The following is a 23432-nucleotide window of genomic DNA, read 5'->3' as shown; positions in this document are numbered from 1 at the left end:
TCACAGCCAGCAAGGGAGAGGGGGCTCCAGCAAGATGGAAGTTACCTCTTATGTAACATAATCACTTACTTGCAGTCACGAACATCCTGTCTTCTTTGCTCTGTTCTCTTGGTTAGAAGCAAGTCACAGGTCCTGCCCACTCTCAAGGGAGGGCACACAGGGCATGAACACGAGGAGGTTGGGGTCACGGGGACACCTGAGTCTGTCTGCCACAGTATCAAAGTCAGCATCACCAGTATTGGCACAAACCAGCACCGTGTGCCTCCTGTCCCACTGAAAGGGACACAACACCGCTTCTGAGGTATTCTGCCAAGTGTGCGGAACCTGAGGAGATGTGAGAGAGATGAGAGTCTGGCTGGTGCTCTTCACAAGTGTCATTGTCATGCAAGGCAGAGGAACTGCCCCAGATTAAAGGGGACAAATGAGACATGACAGCAGATGGGATGGGTGACCCTGGGTTAGGAAAAATAGCAACAAAGGACATATTTTGGGGACAGTTGGTGAAATTTGAGTATAGACTGTGGATTAGGTTGTATAAGTGTTAAGTTTCCTGAGTTTGATAATTGTACTGTGGTCATCTAAGACAGGTTCTTATTTTTAGGAAATAAACACTACAATATTTGGAGAAGAGATGGGCATGATGTATGTAACTTACTCTCAAATCGTTTCAGGAGTGTGTGTGTGTGTGTGTATGTGTGTGTGTGTGTGTGTTTTTGGGAGAGAGAGAACATACAGCAAATGGGGCAGAATGTTAACTATTGATAAATTTGGGTGAAGCATTAGGACTGTTGTTGAGACTCTTCTGTTAGTTTAAAATTATATTGAAATGAAAAGTTCTAAAAAACTCAAACGACAAGGGCGTTTATTGGCTCAAAAGCTAGAAGTCCAGAGGGGTGGGCTTTAGGTGGCTTTATTTAGCAGCTCAGCAATCTTAGGAAATAGCCAGGTTCTTTCCATCCTTCCGCTCTGTAGCCCATAGTGTCAGCTTCATCCTAAAGCTGGTTGCTCTGAGGTTGTAGATGGTTGCCAGTAACAGTCAGGACTGCATGCTTTCTCATTGAGCCAATAAATATCCTTGCCATTCATGTCAGTTTAAGTTTTTTGGAAGTTTTCATTTTGATATAATTTTAAACTTAAAGAAAAAGTCTCAAGAAAAGTCTCGAGAATTTCTGTATTTCCTTTTTCTAGAGTTACCCACCTGGGGAGATAGTCACTCCCAGCAAACCTTTCTTTGTCTCCAGTTGACTCGGATACTGTGACTTGCCTGTTCCTGAACCAATCCTTGATAATGGATATAGGATTACACTGTATATTCTTCCCTTGGGGAGTGTGTGTGTGTGTGTGTGTGTGTGTGTGTGTGTGTGTCTATATAAAATTTGTTTTACAGGCATGGAATTATACATATTGCTGTAGATATTGTGGATATTTTACATATCATTAAATATCTGATAATATAGCAGTTATATAGCATTAAGTTGTAAGGCTGTACATTTAACCAGTCCTTTGGGGTAGAACATTAGGATTCCAGTTTTTTTATATTATGAGTAATTCTTTGGTAAACAAACTAAATGTTACATCTATGAATTTATCATAAGGAAATATTCAGAGAAGTGGAGTAGCTAGACCAAAGGGTATACACATTTTTTAAGATGAGATATTTCCAAATTGTTCACCCAAAAGATTGTGCCAATTTATGATCCTACAAATGATGTGAAAGAAAGAATGTTCATTTTTCTGAACAGTCAGTGATATTTTGAGTATCAGCATTTAAGAATATTTTCTAAATGGGTAGGCAGAAATGACATCTCATTAAAAAATATACACTTCTCTGATTGTCAGTGTGACTGAACTTTTAACAACACCAACAAAAACCATATTTTTGATTATTTAAACTTTTTTAGTGATATGTTCATTCATGTCTTTTGCTTGCTTTTCTGTTGCGATATTCATCTTTGTGTTGGGTAAGAGCCCATTATTTGTTATGTCTTATTGTTCTGTTGTATATGTTAGCAATGTTTGAAATCAATTTCTTGGCATTTTTACATTATATATGGTATTTTTGTCCTACAGAATTTATTTTTTTTATATCTTTATTGGAGTATAATTGCTTTACAATGTTGTATTAGTTTCTGCTGTACAACAAAGTGAATCAGCTATATGTATACATATATCCCCATGTCCTCTCCCTCTTGAGCCTCCTTCCCACCCTCCCTATCCCACCCCTCTAGATCGTCACAAACATTGAGCTGATCTCCCTGTGCTATGCAGCAGCTTCCCACTAGCCATCCATTTTACATTTGGTAGTGTATATATGTCAGTGCTACTCTCTCACTTCGTCCCAGCTTCCCCTTCCCCCGCTGCGTCCTCAAGTCCGTTCTTTATGTCTGCGTCTTTATTCCTACCCTGCCACCGTTTTTTTAGATTCCATATAGGTGCGTTAGCATACTGTATTTGTTTTTCTCTTTCTGACTTACTTCACTCTGTATGACAGACTCTAGGTCCATCCACCTCATTACAGATAACTCAATTTCGTTCCTTTTTATGGCTGAGTAATATTCCATTGTATATGTGTGCCACATCTTCTTTATCCATTCATCTGTCGATGGACATTTAGGTTGGTTGCATGTCCTGGCTATTGTACATAGTGCTGCAATGAACATCGCGGTACATGTCTCTTCTTGAATTATGGTTTTCTCAGGGTATATGCCCAGTAGTGGGATTGCTGGGTAGTATGGTATTTCTATTTTTAGTTTTTAAGGAACCTCCATACTATTCTCCATAGTGGCTGTATCAATTTACATTCCCACCAACTGTGCAGGAGGGTTCCCTTTTCTCCACACCCTCTCCAGCATTTATTGTTTCTAGATTTTTTGATAATGGCCATTCTGACTGGTGTGAGGTGATACCTCATTGTGGTTTTGATTTGCATTTCTCTAATGATTAGTGATATTGAGCATCTTTTCATGTGTTTGTTGGCAATCTGTTTGTCTTCTTTGGAGAAATGTCTATTTAGGTCTTCCACCCATTTTTGGATTCAGTTGTTTTTTTTTTTGATATTGAGTTGCTTGTATATTTTGGAGATTAATCCTTTGTCAGTTGCTTCATTTGCAGATATTTTCTCCCATTCTGAGGGTTGTCTTTTCATCTTGTTTATGGTTTCCTTTGCTGTGCAAAAGCTTTTAACTTTCATTAGGTCCCATTTGTTTATTTTTGTTGTCCTACAGAATTTAAAAAATGGATTATTTCTTTGCTCTTAAATAGGCAAGAAGTCTTTTCCATACCATTGGCAGATAAATTTTCACATTTTTTCTAGTACTTTAAAAAGTAAATTTTAGTCTTACCTGAAAATTTGGGGATGGTTCAATGTGAAGGATGCTATTTTATTGTTTTCTAAGACGTTAACTAATGATTCTTCTGCTTTTCTTCACTGATTTGAAATGGAATGTTTGTTATCTATATTTCTATATACTAAGGTTAATTTATGGGCTTAATTTTTGTTATTGCCCTGTTGATCATAAAGTACTAACCTTAATTTGGGGCATCTACTTACAGATAAATAATGATAACTTAAAACTGTATTTTTTCATCAAAATAGATTTTATTGATAACATTAGGTAATAATTGCATTTAAAAAGCTTATTCTGTCATTTAAACTTTTGTTAAATTGGTAGTTATTTTGGCTGGTGAAGTTTCATTGTTATTTTTTTTTTAAACCAAAAAACATGTAATCAGTGATTTACGTTAAAGATATGTTGGGACAGATACAGCCTGAAAGCAAGTGGTGATAGAAGTACATTTTTTGGGGCTTTTCTGGTGGCGCAGTGGTTAAGAATCTGCCTGCCAATTTAGGGGACATGGGTTTGAGCCCTGGACTGGGAAGATCCCATGTGCCGCAGAGCAACTAAGCCCATGTGCCAACTGCTGAGCCTGCACTCTAGAACTCACGAGCCACAACTACTGAAGCCTGTGCACGTAGAGCCCGTGCTCTGCAACAAGAGAAACCACTGCAATGAGAAACCTGCGCACCGCAAGGAAGAGTAGCCCCCGCTTACCATAACTAGAGAAAGCCTGCGCCCAGCAAAAAAAAAAAAAAAAAAAAAAGTACACTTTTTCTTTTATGTGGTAATTAAGATATTAAGATGTAATTTGAATTTTATGTACTCTCCAAAGGAGATCTGAGGCAGAATTCAGAATATTTCTTTTAATAAAGAACCAGGAATTTAGGGAGTATTCTTGAAAGAATTATTGCTTCCAACATAATTTGAAAGGAATTTTAGGTTTGAAGTGTCTTATAATCATTGTACAATTCTAATTTAGTTTGAAAAATAAATGTGTATTTTAGGAAGACATAATTATACCAAAGACATATAAGAAAAATATGTTAGGAGTAAATGATATAGATATTACTTTGTTTTCTTATTTTATACCACATATTTAAAAAAATTTTAACTATACCCTTTAGTTCGGTGACTCAAGCTAGTGTCTTGTGTAGAATCCAAAGTATGTGGAGTCTCTGCCGCCTCTGCACATGCACGCTGGCCAGTGGCCCTGGCTTTCCTCACCACCACCCACACTCCGGTGCTGTCCAGTCCTGGGCTGGATGGGAGTGAAGGTGGGGAGCGGGGGGCAGGGAGGGCCACACACCGAGCTATGCAGTCATCTGGTCATCTGTGCCATTTGAGTCCACTCTTTTCCTCTTCCTCCAGCCTGCATAGTTAGTTATGCCCTCTAGAAAGCAGAGCAAAGAAATTAAGCAGCTGTTGCAGGCAGGTGAGCAGATGTAAAAAAAAAAAAAAAAATTGGTGGGGACCATATCTACTCTGCTTTTTTGAATACTCTGAGTGCAAGAGAAGCCAGCTGTGGAGGTTGTTAGTATTTAATTCTCTGCAGATTATCACTATGCAAAGTTTCCTTTTTTTCCAAACATTCCTTTAAGCAGTTGAACTATTTTGGAGGCCCTGAGATGAAACCATTTGTTTGGCAAATGCTGAAAAATGGCAGGTGCAGAGATAATAGTACAGCTTCTCCTTAGTTTTTGGCACCAGTTTGGAGAGGAAAGCTGTTCTGGCTCATACCTGTTTGGGTGAGTCTTCAAGGTCTATCAGCAGGGGTTAAAGCAGAGCCTGATCACTGCCTGTCTCACCCCAGATGTCTCTTACCTGTGGGTGGTGCCTGATTCGCTGGGATTTCTGACCTGACAGCTTTTTTAGTTCTTCAGGCTTGCTCCAAAACACGGGCCCAGAAAAGAGCGGGAGTGGCCCCAGCGGGTGGGCTCTCTTCCCACCGGGGACTGCAAATAAGCCAGGTGGTTGAGATAACTGTGTGTGAGAGAGAGAGACAGACTAAAGTTGCAAAAATGAAATGAAGAATAGAAGTTTTGAGGTAAGAGATGATGCAAATGGGGTACTTTGGTTATTGTAAAGGAGCAAAGGAAGAAAGACAGGAAGGCCTGTGTCACGAGCTGTTGTTATTGGCTAGAATAAAGTAATAGGGTCGTGAGGATTGGAGCAGGCTTTTCTTGGTCACTCCTTCCAGGCGGAGGAGGAAATAGGGAAGGGGTAACAGGCAGTGCATTCCTGCACCTGTGCTGTTAGGGTCTCATCTCCACATTGATCTTAAAGAACATGCAATAGACGGTTACAAAGTCAATGACAAAAGTCATATCTCCCAGCTGTGTGTTTCGTGAATTGACACACCATTTTAAATATTAATATTAACCATGTGTTAACAAAATTAGGTGTGATTTTAAATTAGGTTCAGTGCCACAGTCATTGTAATATATGAATTTTATACAAGCCATGGGTTTCTCCTCCTAATGACATTTCAAGTGAATATCTGACATGAGTAATAAATTACAATTGTTTATGTGATTTACACTGTTAGGATATTTCCTGTTTCTCTTTGAGCTTTGAAGGAAAAAAGATTTCTTCCTAAGTTTGTGTATAACAGAGGTTTAAATAATTAAAGTGCCTAGATTGATACTTATATTTGATTGTTCCTACCTTTTTAAAAGAAAACTGGAAGTGGTATGGTGAAGGAGAAAAATGAAATGTCTGTGAAATGAAAAAGGCAACATAAGTGTAGGAAATTAAAACTATTTCAAGAGTTGGTGATGAGTTTTTGTTTTTTTAAATAAATTTATTTTATTTATTTATTTTTGGCTGCGTTGGGTCTTCGTTGCTGCACGCGGGCTTTCTCTAGTTGTGGTGAGCGGGGGCCACTCTTTGTTGCGGTGCACGGGCTTCTCATTGCGGTGGCTTCTCTTGTTGCCGAGCACGGGCTCTAGGCACGCGGGCCTCAGTAGTTGTGGCACGCGGGCTTAGTTGCTCCGTGGCATGTGGGATCTTCCCGGACCAGGGCTCGAACCCGTGTCCCCTGCATTGGCAGGCGGATTCTGAACCACTGCGCCACCAGGGAACCCCTGGTGATGAGTTTTTAAGGTGAAAGCAAAGGGAAAATTATTGTTTTGGTTTATTTGGCAGATGAAATAAGAGCAGACTCTAGCCTTCTTTCCTGGCTTTTATTTGCGCTTCAATTGTTTTCTTTCACTGAAAGATGGGTGATATTGGGCTTCCTCTTTTCTGGCTATTTGGCTTTAGTAGAAAGCTCCCTGTCCCTCCACAGTCAGACCCCGCTGCGTGTCTGCACTTGGCAGCCCGGAGTGAGACTGTCTGACCCGCTCTCCTGGGCGGGCCATTGTGCAGCTCCCACAAAGGCTCCTTGTAAGGCAGGTTTAGCGTGTCAGCCCTGCATTGTGAGCCTGGTTGGTCTGTGTAATTGCTGTCTCCTCCAATCCCTCCCCACCTTTATTTTCTTGTGGCAAATTGATCAAAGTGATGTGGGATAAATGTGATTCACTGGGTACATGAAGCACGTTTTAAAAAATTGAGGTATCGTTAATGTACAATATTATGTAAGTTTCAGGTATACAATGTAGTGATTCACAATTTTTAAAGGTTATATTCCATTTATAGTTATTATAAAATATTGGCTGTATTCCCTGTGTTGTACTGTATATCTTTGTAGCTTATTTTATACATAGTAGTTTGTACCTCTTAATCTGCTACCCTTATCTTGCTCCTCCCCCCTTCCCTCTTCTCACTGGTAACCACTAGTTTGTTCTCTATATCCGTGAATATGTTTCTTTTTTGTTAATATTCACTAGTTTGTCGTATTTTTTAGATTCCACATATAAATCACATTACACAGTGCTTACCTTTCTCTGTCTGACTTATTTCACCCAGCATAATGCCCTTCAAGTCCATCCATGTTGTTGCAAATGGCAAAATTTCATTCTTTTTTATGACTGAGTAGTATTCCATTGTATATATGTACCACATCTTCTTTATTCATTCATCTGTTGACAGACACTGAGGTTGCTTCCATACACTGGCAATTGTAAATAGTGCTGCTGTGATCACTGGGGTGCATGTATCTTTTTGAATTATAGTTTTGGGGTTTGTTTGTTTGTTTGTTTGTTTTTTCAGATACATATCCAGGAGTGGAATTGCTGGTCATATGGTAGTTCTGTTTTCAGTATTTTGAGAAACCATAAGGCACATATTAAGAGCAGCTTCTGCAGTGCCAGAAGTGGTATGCTTGTCTTACAGCTCTGACCTTCTGCAAGTATTTGTCCTCAGTGCTTCTGTAGCACTTTGTCGTCTCTGCTGAAGTTCCCTCACCCTGTCGTGCTTTCTGTTTGCATGTCTGTCTTCTCCGCTTGATTGTGAGCCCTTTCAGGGCAAGGACTGTGCCTCATTTATCTTTTTTTTTTTTTTGTCATGAATGTTCAAAACAACTTTATTCATAAAAGTCAAAAACTGGAAACAATCCAGCTGTCAACCAACTGGTATATCCACATCATGGATATTACTCAGCAAGAAAAAATTGATACACACAACAACTTGGATGAATCCCCAGGGAGTTATGCTGAATGAAAAAGCCAATTCCAATCTAGAGACTGTCATACAGAGTGAAGTAAGTCAGAAAGAGAAAAACAAATATCGTATATTAACGCATATATGTGGAACCTAGAAAAATGGTACAGATGAACCAGTTTGCAGGGCAGAAATTGAGACACAGATGTAGGGGGGAAAGCCGCAGGGGGGTGGTGGTGGTGGTGTGATGAATTGGGCGATTGGGATTGACATGTATACACTGATGTGTATAAAATTGATGACTAATAAGAACCTGCTGTATAAAAAAATAAATAAAATAAAATTTTTTAAAAAAAGGTTTTTTTCAAAGCTTATATTGCATAGGAAGTCATCCAGGAGACTGATAGAAGTGGTTGTTTCTGAGAAGGTCTGGAAAACTGGGGATCTGGGGTGGGAGGGGGACTTCCTGTGTATTCTCTTGTACTGTCTGAACTTTTTTTCATCATGAATTTGTATTACCTTTCCTTCTAATATGCAATACTTTTTAAATTTTTTAAAAACACTTTTTAAATATTAAGTTTTAAAATAAAAATACTTTAAGTAAAGAATAAAAAAAAAGAAAATAAAAAAAAGAAAAAGCCAATTCCAAAAGGTTATTAACTATATGATTACATTTATATAACATTTCTGAAATGACCAAAGGATATAAATGGAGAACAGATGAGTGCTTGTCAGGAGTTAGGAGTGAGGGAAGGTGTAAGAGGGCAGGGGGGTGGGTATAAAAGGGCAACACAAGGAATCCTCCTGGTGCTGGAACTGCTCTGTATCTTGACTGTGATGGTTCACACAGGAACCTGCACACGTGATAAAACTGCATAGAACACGTGCCTCATTTATCTTTGTATCCATATTTCAGTGCCTGGTAAAAGGCAGGCATTCAGTAAAGGTTAGTTGGATAATTGTTTTAAAAACACATATACAACTCTAGGTGTCTGCTGTTTGCCAGAGCCTGTGATAGAAGATTTACCTGTGTAGTTTTCTTTAAATAACACTTGGCCCTATGGAAAGGCTTCTAATCTACTTTGGATTGTTTATACTAACTTCTATAATAAGTGGGAAAGGTTAGAAAATAAAGATAAGCAAAAAAAGAAAAAAGTCAACTGCAACCCCATTCCCCAATAATGCTGTTAGCATTTTGTAATTTTATCTTTATTCCCATGGAGATTTGTATGTTTTCCATAAGAGTTATATCACATGTGAACATGCTGGTTTGCAACCTGATTTTTTGTCTAGCTAGCTCAGTGCATAATAGATGCTCCATAGATACTTGTTTAAAAAATACTTTCCGTGTTATCAAATATATTTTAGCATCATACTTTATGTTTGCATAGTGTTCTATTATATGGATATTTATTCTACTTTATTGATATTCTATTATATGGATATAATTTATTTAACCCATCTTGCATTACTCAATGTTTAAGGTAGTTATTTATTCACTTAATAGAGTATTTAATCGTGCATGTCTCTCTCGTTTCATCCCTTTCCCATCCTATCCTTTACTTTGGTAATGTTGATCCACCTTTAAGGCTTTGAAAGCTTCATCTTTCTTTCACTTCCAGATATTTGCATTGCTCTTCCTTCTGCTCATAGCACACTTCCTGCTTTGCCTAGCTAAGCCTAAGCTTATTATTCCTTCTTCCTGGAAGTTTTCCCAGACTGAATTAGTTGACCCTTCAGTGTGCTTGATAGGTGGCGTTTTGTACTTACTCCTGGGAGCACTCAGTCTGCTGTATTTTAATTGCATGCTTTCTTAAGTATGTCTCCCACTAGATTATGAACTCCTTCAGGAAAGAGACTATGTCTTATTTCCGATTGTACTTCTCAGCCCTAAGTGCAGTGCTGGGTATATAGGACGAACTTCTTTTTTTTTTTTTTTTTTTATAAATTTATTTATTTATTTATTTATTTTTGGCTGTGTTGGGTCTTCGTTTCTGTGCAAGGGCTTTCTCTAGTTGTGGCAAGCGGGGGCCATTCTTCATCGCGGTGCACGGGCCTTTCACTGTCGTGGCCTCTCTCGTTGTGGGGCACAGGCTCCAGACGCGCAGGCTCAGTAGTTGTGGCACACGGGCCTAGTTGCTCCGTGGCATGTGGGATCTTCCCAGACCAGGGCTCGAACCCGTGTCCCCTGCACCGGCAGGCAGATTCTCAACCACTGCGCCACCAGGGAAGCCCCAGGACGAACTTCTTAGTAAACATATTTTTGAATGAATGAATGCATGAAAAACCCCTCAGTTTCCAATGTTCATCATTAGTGATGATCTTTAACAATCTTGTATTTTTATTTATCAGATAAGCATAATTAATAATACCTTTTATTTGTAAAGTGGTTTTTAGTGTACAAAATATTTTCAACTCTTATTTTGTATTGTTAAATTTATTGGTATTATGCATTGCAAATGAATTGATCTGTTATTTGAATACTTAATATATTAGTCTTTATTGATAGTTAAGCAATAATGTTAGTAATTCTCATATCTGCAGTCTTAACTTTTCTAAGTAGAGAATTTTCTTTCTAAACAAATTTCAGTTAATAGGTTATATTATTTATATTTTAAGCCTGTCTTTTTTTTTTTTTTTAATAAATTTATTTATTTATTTTTGGCTGTGTTGGGTCTTCGTTTCTGTGCGAGGGCTTTCTCTAGTTGCGGCAAGCGGGGGCCACTCTTCATCGCGGTGCGCGGGCCTCTCACTATCGCGGCCTCTCTTGTTGCGGAGCACAGGCTCCAGACGTGCAGGCTCAGTAGTTGTGGCTCACGGACCTAGTTGCTCCGTGGCATGTGGGATCTTCCCGGACCAGGGCTCGAACCCATGTGCCCTGCATTGGCAGGCAGATTCTCAACCACTGCGCCACCAGGGAAGCCCAAGCCTGTCTTAAGTAGTAATTAAATATAAACGCTGATGAAACTTTTGTAATTATTTTGATTTAAAACTATAGCATGAAGCTGAAGGCTCTTATTTTTTTGTATCTAATGGCTCGTAATAATTGGGCTTTGATCAGGTAACAAGAAAAATAACCATACAACAAATATTTGGATACGGGTCAGAGAACCTAATAGTAGCAGAAAATAAGAGCACTTGATTAGGCTTATAAGATAGTAGTAGTGAATTCTTCACAGTTCTCTGCATTGTCATTAATTGACAATTATCCTTTCTTTTCCTTCTTTTTTCATCTTACTAACTCCTTCCAGTAGTGATCCCACTGGGAAGCAGCACAACCTTGGGGTGAGGGCAGCCCTGGTGGGGTCCCCAGAGGAACTTTGTCAGCCGCTCTGCCCTCTCCCCACACGGCAGTCCCGTTGCCATCCGTGGTGAGCATAGACGATGGTGTGTGCAGACAGGCGCGGGCTGGGAGCCGCTGCTCTTCAGGAAGACTGCTGGGGTGGAAGGGACACCAGGCGTGGGGTCTGCCACTGGTTGGTTGTGTGAATTTAGGCAGGTTGTCCTACCTGTCTTCACCTTCATCTTTCTTTCTGTAAAAGAAAGGAATTGGATTAGATGATCCGTAAACTCAGAAATGATCTGATTTTTCTGATGACCAAATATACAAGAAAAATCTTGCCCTTGAGAGAAGACACATGAATGAAAAAGGGGATTATTCCTTTGTGTAAAACGTGATAATATTACGTTTGTTTAACAGATTGTTAGTATTTTCATACATTGTAAAAGCCCTTCAAATGAATCTTCAGTAATTAAAAACTGCCGACAATTCTTTATTATCTCGGAAAAAGGAAAATCCTGGTGAATTCTTTTCTTTATATTCAAGCTTTTGAATCTAGGACAGTGATCTCATCTGGCCTCATTGTTTTAAATATCATCTCGGTGCTGACAACTTACAACTTGATATCTGTAACCTGCATTGCTCCCCTGAAATTGCCTGCCAATTTACTGGTCCTCTGAGAAATCTAACGGGCATCTCAAACTTAATCTGCCTAAAACTGAATTCCTGATCCCCTCCCCACGAAACCTGCTATTCCTAGAGTCTTCCATATTTGATCAAGACAGAAACTTTGGTGTCCTCGTTGATTCCTGATACAACCAGGAGCTGCCCACCTCTCGCCAGCACTCCTTCCTCCTGCCCTTATTCTGCCGGAGTCTCAGAGCCAGAAGCTCTCATTTTTAGTTGTAAGTTATGTCATTGTCACTCCTCTACTCACAACCTTCAGTGGCTCCCTATCTCCCTCAGCGTAAAAGGCAGAGTCCTTAGAGCAGTCGGCAAGGTCCCGTGCACCTGGTGCTCCATTACTTCTCATTCATACTCTCGCTTGCTTTTCTTCAGACATACTGGCCACCTTGCTGTTGACAGAACATTCCAGGCACATTTCCTCCTCAAGGCCTTTGCACTGGCTGTTCCTTCTGCCCGAAACTCTCTCCCCAGATATTCACATACTGCCCTCTCACCTCCTTCCAGTTGCTCCTGTGTAACCATCTGGTGTAAGGTCTACACTGACTGTCCTGCTCACATTGCAGGCTGCTCCCACCACTACCCTGGCACTTCACACGGCATTTTCCCCCACAGCACACAGCACCTTCTAATAATACTGTAATTTATTTATTAGTCTTGTTTGTTGTCTCTCTTTCTTTCTTCTAGAATGTCGGCTTTGGAGGGCAGGGACTTTCGTCTGTTTGTTTCATTGCTGTGTCAGTGGCTTTGTGATATTTGGCAAATAACTTAATCTGTAGAATCTCTTTTCCCATCTGTAAAAATAGAGATGATAATAAAGGGTTATATATTGTTTATAGATACCATTTTGACTGAGTACTCCCCAGTGAGTGTATATTAAAGCTGAAGAGGTCATGGGCGTTGCGTAACCCATTTCACAAACTGTATACAGTAGCATGTGCAGAAGGAGGTCCTTGACTCAAGCAGGGTGCTGTGTGGCCCGGGAGGCTGCAGTGCTCCTGCCGCTAGTGCTGCAGGGGCCTCCCTGGGGGTCTTCTCACTCCTTCTGTCCCTGCTGCTGCCGCACAGCTGGCTGTGGAGACTCCGCAGTGCCCGTGCTGCCTTCCGCTGCTCAGGGCTCCGAGGGCTCTGGGGTGGGCGTGGGGCTCAGACTACTTTTGCACTTTCTTTTCTTTTTTTAACATCTTTATTGGAGTATAATTGCTTTACAATGGTGTGTTAGTTTCTGCTTTATAACAAAGTGAATCAGCTATACATATACATATGTCCCCATATCTCCTCCCTCTTGCGTCTCCCTCCCTATCCCACCCCTCTAGGTGGTCACAAAGCATGGAGCTGATCTCCCTGTGCTATGTGGCTGCTTCCCACTAGCTATCTGTTTTACGTTTGGTAGTGTATATATGTCCATGCCACTCTCTCACTTTGTCCCAGCTTACCCTTCCCCCTCCCCGTACTGCACTTTATTTTCAATTTAAATAGTTGATTGTGGCCTAATATTGGAATTGTTTATAACTTCTTTTCTGTGGGAAAAATTAATTTCTAGTTTTCAGACGGCACTGAAAGGGAACTTTGGAACATAACACATTCAGAAGTTAGGAAATGCCTTTTATGTATGTATGTATGTATGTATGTATATATGTATTTATTTAACATCTTTATTGGAGTATAATTGCTTTACAATGGTGTGTTAGTTTCTGCTGTATAACAAATTGAATCAGCTATACATATACATATATCCCCATATCTCCTCCCTCTTGCTTCTCCCTCCCACCCTCCCTATCCCACCCCTCTAGGTGGTCGCAAAGCAACAAGCTGATCTCCCTGTGCTATGCAGCTGCTTCCCACTAGCTATCTGTTTTACATTTGGTAGTGTATATATGTCAATGCTACTCTCTCACTTCGTCCCAGCTTACCCTTCCCCCTCCCTGTGTCCTCAAGTCCATTCTCTACGTCTGCGTCTTTATTCCTGTCCTGCCCCTAGGTTCTTCAGAACCATTTTTTAGGAGTTGCCTTTTAGAATGACGTTTTCATTGTTACATAGGAAACATGTTACTAAGAGAGGCAAGATTAAAATATCCTAATATCCCAACTAGTCCTGAAAGTGTATTTATTATGCATCTAAGCTTTTAAAAATGCAAATCTCTGTTCTTTATCAATATAAATTTGCTTTATGGAGATAAATTGACTATGAACAGACAATGGAAAAGTACTTATTTTGATAACCTAATATCACTGTCACATTAAACCACTCTCTATGTAGCAAGGTTAATTTAATCCTTAAATAAATGTGTTCCCTGCTTCCCTGTTTTGACACAGATGAGCGTGAGTGTTGAGGTGGTGGCTGTGACTCCATTAGAACCAGCAGGAGCTGGCATTTGGTTATTAGCAGCTGTCCTTGCCCTGACTCTTCTCAGGTTGTCCTTTTTGTTTGTTTTTTCAGTTTAGCACAGAAGCTTTTTGCTTCAGAAGTTATGAGGTGTGAACCACTCAGAATGAGCTCATTTTACATAAGGAGCAACTTCAGTAGCCCCTGGGGCTGCGAAAGACATTTTATGTATCGTGGAAATTTTTGTGCCTCTTCTGTCCTGTCTGAGTGCATGTTTGAAGAGAGGTCGTAGAAAGAGTGTGCCTGCCTTCTCTACAGAAACCCCAAAGGGACAGGCCACCTTCGGACCTCCTCCTTTGGTCCCCAAGTGGTGTGATCTATGGTCACGAGTGTTCCTTCTTTTTCGCTTGCTGTTCTGGCTTTAGCTCTGTTGCCTTTGACTGTGTGAATAGAGCTGCACGGTGGTTAAGTTCATGGGCTTTGAGGCAGACCTGGGTTTGAGTTCTGGCTCTGTTGCTTACTGAATCTCAGTTTTTTCATCTTTCGAATTGGGAGGGGGTAGTATGCATACTACCTGTTTAATGGTACTGTGATGAGAATTCAGTAAGATGTGCATGAGAATGTTTAGCCTAAGCCCCTGCATGTATAAATAAGCTCAGTACATGTTAGCTGTATGATAAAAATCTACTTCAAGCTGCATTTCTGTTTTCACTCTTTCAACAAGACGATGAATAACTACCCGTGTTCTCTGCTGGGTGCTGAGAATAGTTTTCCAGAGTTTTGAATAAAAGTGCTTCCACAAGCTGACAGATTTGCCTGTAAGGACAAGTAGGTCAGCACTAGACAAGTAAGGAAGGGAGGAGAAAGAACGAGGTCTGTGAAGTAGACTGGAGCAAGTCCACGGAGCTTAAAAAAAAAAAAAAAAAAAAAAAAGTGGGACAAGGAGAGCAATTGTGAGCTGTAAAGTGAAGTCAGTAGTTTTCCAGCACAGAAGCCATAACCTCCGGTGGCAGAATCAGAATTTAACAACTGGTTTTGAAAGAAAGAGTATTCGGTTTAGAAATAAAAACCTCTGCTATTAAACATGTGATAATCATATTCATATTTTGGTAGCCTATTTGTTTCAGTATTATGTAAAAGTATGCTATTAACTCTAAGTACATTTTTTACATTGTAGTAAGGTTTACTGTAGTGAACATATTGAGTACGTTGATATGTTTACCTGGAAAAATCTTAATGCAAAAAATTTTTATCTAATCTCTTTTCTCTATTAAAATTAGGCAATTTTAGAAACAACTAAATAGTCATTAGCTGATAAATGGGTGAATAAAATGAGGTACCTTCACACAATGTAATGTTGTTTGGCAATAAAAAGAAATGAAGTAGTGACTCGTGGATGGAGCGTGTAGTGAGACACGCTAAGTGAAAGAAGCTGGTCACAAAAGATCACATATTGTATGACTCCATTTGTATGAAATGTCCAGAATAGGTAAATCTATAGAGACAAAGTAGTTTAATGGTTGTCTACTGGGGGGAAGAGGATGGGGTTGGGGAAAAATGGTGACTGCTAATGGGTCTGGGGTTTCTTTTGGGGTGATGAAAATATTCTAAAATTGATTGTGGTCATGATTGCATAACTCTGTTAATATATGAAAAACCACTGAATTATCCACTTTAAATGGGTGAACTGTGTGGTATGTGATTATATCTTAAGAAAGCTGTTAATTTTTTTTTAAATTAAACAATTTTAAGGAATTCCTAACTTCAAAAAGCAAAGGTGTTGAATAGATCATTTACACTGAGCTGGATTCTCCCTAATACCTAAGTCAGGGGACACCAACTCCAGTGCATGCTGGTCACTTAAGGAGTCGTTACAGTGTGGAGTCCCAGGCCCTCCCTTGCAGGTTCTAATTCAGCAGGACTGGGAAGGGCTGGGACTCTTTTTAACGGGTACCCAAAGGAATCAGCTGTTCTCTGTATCAGAAATTGAGAACGACTCAGGGAGAGGGTTCTCTTAGAATGTTTTCCTCGGTCTGTTGATCCAGCCTTTGTTTTTATTCAGTTGCTCTGGCTGCCTTATGAGTACTAAGATATATATTTAGCAATTTATTTAGAGTTTGAAATTACATCAGAACCACTCTAGCATTGCCTTATTACAGACCAGGCAGCTGAAGCCAGAGAAGTTAAATTTTTTCTTGATAGTCTCAGAGCTACTAAGTGGGAGAATTGGAATCCAGATTTTGGTCTGCTTGTGCCCAATCCAGTAGTCTTTCCATTCGTCTTGTAGAATCTTATTTTGTATATAATAATCCCTTACCACCCCATGACCTCCACAGATTTAGGTACTACCTGCTTTTTAGTGGCTCTGCCTCTTTATTGGCTCTGTGCCTTTGAACAAATTGCTTAACTTCTCTGTGCTTCAGTTTCTTAATCAGAAGGAAACAAGGTAAGAATAATGCTTACTTGATAGAACTGCTGTGATGATTTAATGATATAGAGTACACGTGGAGTGCTTGGCATAGTCACTGGCACACGGTTCATGCTAAGTAAATGTTAGCTGTCATTTCTAATGATAGACTCAGACAGTATTTGCTTTCTTTAAGGGTCTAGATTCAGGAATATCTTTAAAAGGACAGTTAAATGAAATATGCATTTTCTCAACATATCTACATTATAATTTTTCTGATGATAAACCCAGAGCAGTGATTATCAAATTTATTCAGAGGATGGAGCCATTATGCTTGTTATAGAACACATGATAAACTGTCTTATAAACTCGAAATAATTTTACTAGCAGAGAATGACTTTATTGTATCTATATAATATAAATTCCCTTTAAGCGTACACATCCATGAGAAAGCTATAGAATGAAGCCTAATCAACTCCTTGTAAATAGATGTTATTTTAAATTTGCATGTTGTTAATTTGTTTGATCATCCGCTAGTAAAAGTGTATTAGATGGATTTGAGAAAATTGTCTTCATTAATTCAAGCATTTCTGTGATTTAGAAGAGGCTATTATTCTTGGATCTTGGTGGCATGATGCTTCATTCCAGCCTGTGGGATACCAAGGTAACCTGGGATTTTGGTTCAAGAACCATTGTTTTATGGGCATGGGAATGAATGTAGGCATGGGTCAAACCAAATTTGTAGTGCGAATAACAGTTTACTCTGTAGGGCTTAATGTTTTAGGATTATGGTGGCAAAATAACTGAGTTGTGAAAAATGATTTTTACGTATTTTGTAATTTAAAATTTATAAAAGTAATATAGGCTCTTACAAAAAATTCACATAATACAGAAAGAAACTGTTTGCCAAGCTCTTCTAGTCTCACTTACCAGAGGTAACTGTTAACAGTTTGTATATTCTTCTAGATAAATGTATATGTATACACAGGCATATATGTTTATTATACACATATTTCTTTTGTATATCAGTGTTTTTATGCAGCTGCCTTTTAAACCATAATACATGCTGGGCATCTTTTTACGTATTGATACACATAGAGCTGCCTCATTGTGTACCTCATTGATGGAACACTAACAGGTTTGAAAGCTACAGTATGCTAGGCACTGTTCTAAGCTCTTTGCATATATTGTTACCTCATTTTATCTTCACAAGAACCTTATGAAGTAGGTACAGTTATTATCCCCATTTTATACATGAGCTGACAGACATAGAGATATGTGAGGCAACTTTTCCAACAACACATGAGTAATGGAGCCAGGATGTGAACCCAGGCAAGTAACTTTAGAGACTGCCTTTTTAACCAAAACATGACATTTCGCTATGGACAGACATCACATTATTTTCCGTTTTTCATTATAACTTTTTATTTATTTATTTATTTAATTTTTGGCTGCGTTGGGTCTTCATTGCTGCGCGTGGGCTTTCTCTGGTTGCGGCGAGCAGGGGCTACTCTTCGTTGCAGTGCGCGGGCTTCTCATTGCGGTGGCTTCCCTTCTTGCGGAGCCTGGGCTCTAGGCTCGCGGGCTTCAGTAGTTGTGGCACGCAGGCTCAGTAGTTGTGGCTCGTGGGCTCTAGAGCGCAGGTTCAGTAATTGTGGCGCACTGGCTTAGTTGCTCCACGGCATGTGGGATCTTCCCGGACCAGGGCTCGAACCCGTGTCCCCTGCATTGGCAGGCGGGTTCTTAAACACTGCGCCACCAGGGAAGTCCCATTATAACTTATTTTTTTGTAAATGTTTTATTAAATTTTCTAGCCTTTACCTTATTTTTATATGGATGGAAGGAATAACTAGCTTTCAGCAAAGGAGAGAATTATCTGAATTTTCTTTCTGAATTATATTTCGCTATGACATCTAAATTGTTGCTGTCATTGAAAGCCTTCTGTCTGGTGAGACCCTAGCTGTCCCTTTCTCTTCTCTTCGTCTCTCAAAGTTTCTTAGTTTTTCAGTTTCTCTAACTTTTGCTTTTCTAATGAAAAATTATGCTTATTCTTTGAAGGGTGACATGTTTTACTACTCCAGTGTCACACACAAGCATGTACATGTGTGTATGTGTATGTTTTCCATTTGGCTGGTTCATCATATTATTCAGACACTCTTCATCTTAATTTTTTTGTCTGTTTTCTAAGTTTCTCAAGGAAATGTTTTAAAATTTCCTATTGTGACTAAGGACTTATCATTTTCACTTTGTAATTCTGACAGTTTTAGTTTTAGGTAAAATATTTGTGGTTATATTTTAAGGCTATATTTTTTGGTACATGCAAGTTCATAATTATTATTTTTTGAGATGCCCCTTTTTACCATTTTAAATACTGCTTTCCTTAAGTTCTCATTTTTGGATATTAACATTGTTACTGTGGCTTTCTTCTGATTTGTATTTTTCTGGAATGCACATTTCCCTCCTTTTATTTTAAGCCTTTCTGTGTTGTTTTGTTTTAGGTATGTTTGTGGTGAATAATATGTTGCTAGATTATCTCTTTTTAAAATCTCATCTGAGAATCTTTTTCTTTTTATAGACATGTTTCACCTGTTTGCATTTATTATTATTTCTGATATATTTGAACTCATTTCCTTTATCTTATTTTGTGTTATCTATTTGTCACATTTTGATTTAGATCCACCAACCCCCTTTTCCTACCTTCTTGAAAAATCACATATGGTGATATCAGTCATGCACTCCTACATGGAAACATTCAGCTAAAATAGTAAAGCTGCTGCCTCTTTTTAGGAGCTGTACTCTCCAGTTTGCCACAGTCCTCACATGGATGTTCAGTATATCTCTGTGATCCCTGTACTAAGTTCCATGAGTGTAGGGTCCAGACTATGTCTGTTTCCTTTACCACTGTACCCCTAGCACCAGGCATGGTACCTGGTACATAGGTGCTCAGTGAACATTTATTGAATGAATCAATTAATGGATAGGTGATTATTAGAATTATCTAGGTAGCTTTAAAATGTACTCATACCTGGCCCCATACCCTGGAGATTTTGATTTGGTAGGTCTGATATGGAGCCTGGATACATATGTTAAGAAACAAACAAAAAATTCCACCAGATAATGTGATTATCAGCTAGATTTGGAATAATCTGGACTGATGTTTTATGGACTTTTTTATCTTGAGACAACTTGTAACTCTCTTGATATAGTTAATAATTGTGAAGTGAAACACTGACCCCCTAAAGCAAGGAAACATACCACATTTTAGCGCTCTCTCTCTCTTTTTTAAGTTATACCTGGTTATCACCATTTGAATAACACTAAAGCAGCAATGGTAAATTTTTCCTTTTTTCTCAAATAATTCTTTCAGCTTTCCTGCATCTTTTTCATGTGCCCTACAGGAGATGGTTGAGCTGAACATGCCTCTGGGCCTTTATATCAACAATGTCAATCATTGGAAACATTTGGCAGAGGGATGAAAGCCCAGAATGAGTGTCTGGGCTGGTGGTCTTAGGCTTCTTCCTGTTTTTAAGATACTGATTCTCTTAGCTGACATTCATCATGGTTTATAGTATATAGAACTGACTAGGATTCAGAGGACTTGATTCTGATTTTTGTTTACTCTCTTGTACGCATGATATTGTTTTGAGTTGTCATTTGTGGAGTAAGGAAATTAACTTACTTTCACGGAGCAAACTTCGTGGGAATGTGAATCTTTTAGATTTGCAGAAAATTGTTAGTGAAACCTATAGTTGAAAAAGTAGTTCATCAAGTCCCTTGTCTGTATTCTGAAACTAAGCGTTTAGAACATTAGTCTCTCATAATGAATTTTGATTCAGTAGATATAGTTAAGGAAAAATATTAGTGGGGACGGTGTTTTCAGATTTAATCAAGTTAGAGTTAAAAAAAAAAGTGTGGCTTTTTGCTTTTTTACTTTCACCTTTTAATCTAGGTATTTAAAGATTAAATACCTTGGTTTGCCTGTTTTCAAATGGAAATTATACTTTGTACAGTATGGAACCTTAAATAATGGTTACTAATTAAGTGCTTTAAGTAACGTAGTTGAAAGTTACTTTAGCTCAAAGTACTATAGTAATAATGTTTTAAATAAGTAGTTTGAGAACTTTCAGTGGAAATGACTAACATAGGATTGTTGACTTAAAAATTAATAATAATAATCCTGACATTTAAAATTTTAGGATGGGTTTTTCTTTTTAAAAAATATTTATTTATTTATTTATTCATTCATTCATTCATGCTGCACCAGGTCTTATTTGCAGCATGCGTGCGGGATTTAGTTGCCTGACCAGGGAATTGAACCTGAGCCCCCTGCATTGGGAGCCACGGAGTCTTACCCACTGGGCCACCAGGGAAGTCCTGTCAGGATTATTTTTGGTGACATGGGACATGTTCCCCATTTTCAGAGATTCCTGGGCTCACCTGTGGGTTATTCTCGAATTCTTGTCTGTCATCCTTGGCTTGGAAACTCAGTAAAGAGTTGCTCACTTTAGTAGTTCATTAGACATTTATGGAGTACCTGCCATGTGCATGGCATTGTGCTAGGCGCAGGAGAGAGACCTAATAAAACATAACCCCTGCCCTTGAGGATAAATAGAAGAGTCACCTGGAAAAAAGAAAAGTGAATTTCTGTCCTCTCCAGGTCTATCCTGATGGTAAAAATTTATATACATTTATCTTACATTTATATAGTGCTTTCACATAAACTTCATCAGCTGATGCTTATAACAAGACTTGGTCCCTTTGTTGTGCAACATCCGTAAGACAGTTAAATGTTAGTGTCTTTTAGGCACTACCTGTCTTTATTACCCTTTAGGTCTCTGGGCTGTAAAATGCTCCCCAACCTTCAAACTTTGGGCCTTTCTGGTGATTATACCGTGCTCTTTCTGTTGTCTCTAGCCTGTGTGTAGACTCACTAGAAGGCATTGTTTTCCTTTCTCTAGACCTGCATTGTCCAGAATGGCAGCCACTACCCTCCTGTGTTTTTAAGTTTAAATTAATTAAAATGAAATAAAGTTAAAATTTTGGCTTCTCAGTCATACTGGCTACATTTCAAGTGTGGCTAGTGGTTATAGTATTGGGCAGCACAAATATAGACCATGTTGTCACCCAAAAAGTCCTACTAGGCAGTGCTGCAGTTTAGAATAAAGCATGCTGCCCATTTTTATCTATACCGATTGACTCCAGTGGACTCTGTCATCGTATCTGTACTCTAAGCTACAATTTTAGACAAACCATCCTGTGGTTCTTAGCTTTTTTCCATTTCTTACCTCTATTTCTTTTGCAATATTAAAAATACTATTTCTTAATATCGTACTTAGATTTCAGTTCTTTCTGTATGATACCACATCATTCCATTAATGTTGGGTTTTATTCTAGGTTTTTTTGACTGATATTTCAACTGCATTAACGTTCTGAGTCCCAGAGATCCAAGGAGCTTTCCTCATCATTGTATATAAGAAGCAACTTTGGGAGAGCAAGTTGGTATAGTAGAAAGATCATGTGGTTCGTAATTATCTCGACTTAAGTTCAGATTCCTGCTCTGGCCTTGAACAAGTTACTTAACTTTCCTCAATCTATTACCTCATCTATTTCTAGGGGTTAAGTGAGTTAGGGTATATATCTTAACACAGTAGCCAGTTTAATAGGAACCTAGTAAATGGGATTGATTTTCCTTTATGGTAAGTAATGTTTTGGAAAAGAGGTCATGATTCATATTTGGTAATTCTGTGGAAGGAGATGGATTTCAGGGCAAGTTCCTTTTTCTCCAGCTTTTTATGGTTGTAACTCCCAAACGCCATGTTGAACTGATGGTAAATAAAGAAGGATGTATGTATTTGTTAGGTTGTGGAGTGGTCCACATAGGACCAACATGCACAGAGACCCAGAGGCATGAGGCACTGTGAGTAAAACTGTTGGAGTGTGACTGGGCCAGAGAGTTGGGGGGAGAAAGCTAGAGAGGTGAGCAGAGTCTGGTCTCAGGGGCCTTGCGTACCCGAGGAGTTTGCAGTTCTTCCTGTGGTTCAGATCGCCTCAAACCTTATTTTATTTTACTTCATTTATTTATTTATTTAATTTTTGGCTGTGTTGGGTCTTCGTTGCTGCATGTGGGCTTTCTCTAGTTGTGGCGAGCGGGGGCTACTCTCGTTGCAGTGCATGGGCTTCTCATTGCAGTGGCTTCTCTTTGTTGCAGAACACAGGCTCTAGGCACACAGGCTTCAGTAGTTGTGGCGAGCAGGCTCTAGAGCGCTGGCTCAGTAGTTGTGGCGCACAGGCTTAGTTGCTCCGCGGCATGTGGGATCTTCCCAGAGCAGGGATTGAACCCGTGTCCCCTGCATTGGCAGGTGGATTCTTAACCACTGTGCCACCAGGGAAGTCCCTACAGCTTTATTGAGATACAATTCACATGGCATACAATTTGCCCATTTACAGTGTATAGTTCAGTGGTTTTTAGTATATTCACAGAGTTGTGCAATCATCACCATGATCAATTTTAGAACATTTTCTTCACCCTAAAAATAATTCTTGCACCCATTAGCATTTATTCCTCATTCCCCCCAATGCCCCTGGCCCTTGGCAACCAGTAATCTACTTTTTGTCTCGATAGATTTGCCAATTCTGGATATTTCTTTTTCTTTCTTTTTTTATTTTTATTTTTAGTTTTTGGCTTTGCTGGGTCTTCGTTGCTACGCGTGGGCTTTCTCTAGTTGCGGCGAGCGGGGGCTACTCCTTGTCGTGGTGCGTGGGCTTCTCATTGCGGTGGCTTCTCTTGTTGTGGAGCATGGGCCCTAGGCGCACAGGCTTCAGTAGTTGTGGCATGCGGGCTCAGTAGTTGTGGCGCAC

General features: G+C 39.3%; 1 protein-coding gene across 11 annotated transcripts in view; it reads left to right on the top strand.

Annotated features, from left to right (window-relative positions):
• The window catches only part of SPIRE1 (spire type actin nucleation factor 1), a 210893-nt gene that overhangs the window by 71602 nt on the left and 115859 nt on the right, over nucleotides 1-23432 (top strand). For 7 of the 11 annotated variants that reach the window (XM_061170317.1, XM_061170316.1, XM_061170318.1 and 4 more), the window contains exon 3: nucleotides 17176-17238. The exons of the other annotated variants lie outside the window; for them this stretch is intronic. In XM_061170317.1, the coding sequence (XP_061026300.1) occupies nucleotides 17176-17238 (63 nt within the window). The remainder of the gene's footprint in view (nucleotides 1-17175; nucleotides 17239-23432) is intronic. 11 annotated transcript variants of the gene reach the window in all.

This window comes from Eubalaena glacialis, chromosome 15 (assembly GCF_028564815.1).
Source record: "Eubalaena glacialis isolate mEubGla1 chromosome 15, mEubGla1.1.hap2.+ XY, whole genome shotgun sequence".
NCBI classification, from domain to species: Eukaryota; Metazoa; Chordata; class Mammalia; order Artiodactyla; family Balaenidae; genus Eubalaena; species Eubalaena glacialis.
The sequence above is the reverse complement of the archived record's forward strand: the minus strand, read 5'-3'. Positions and strand labels throughout refer to the sequence as shown.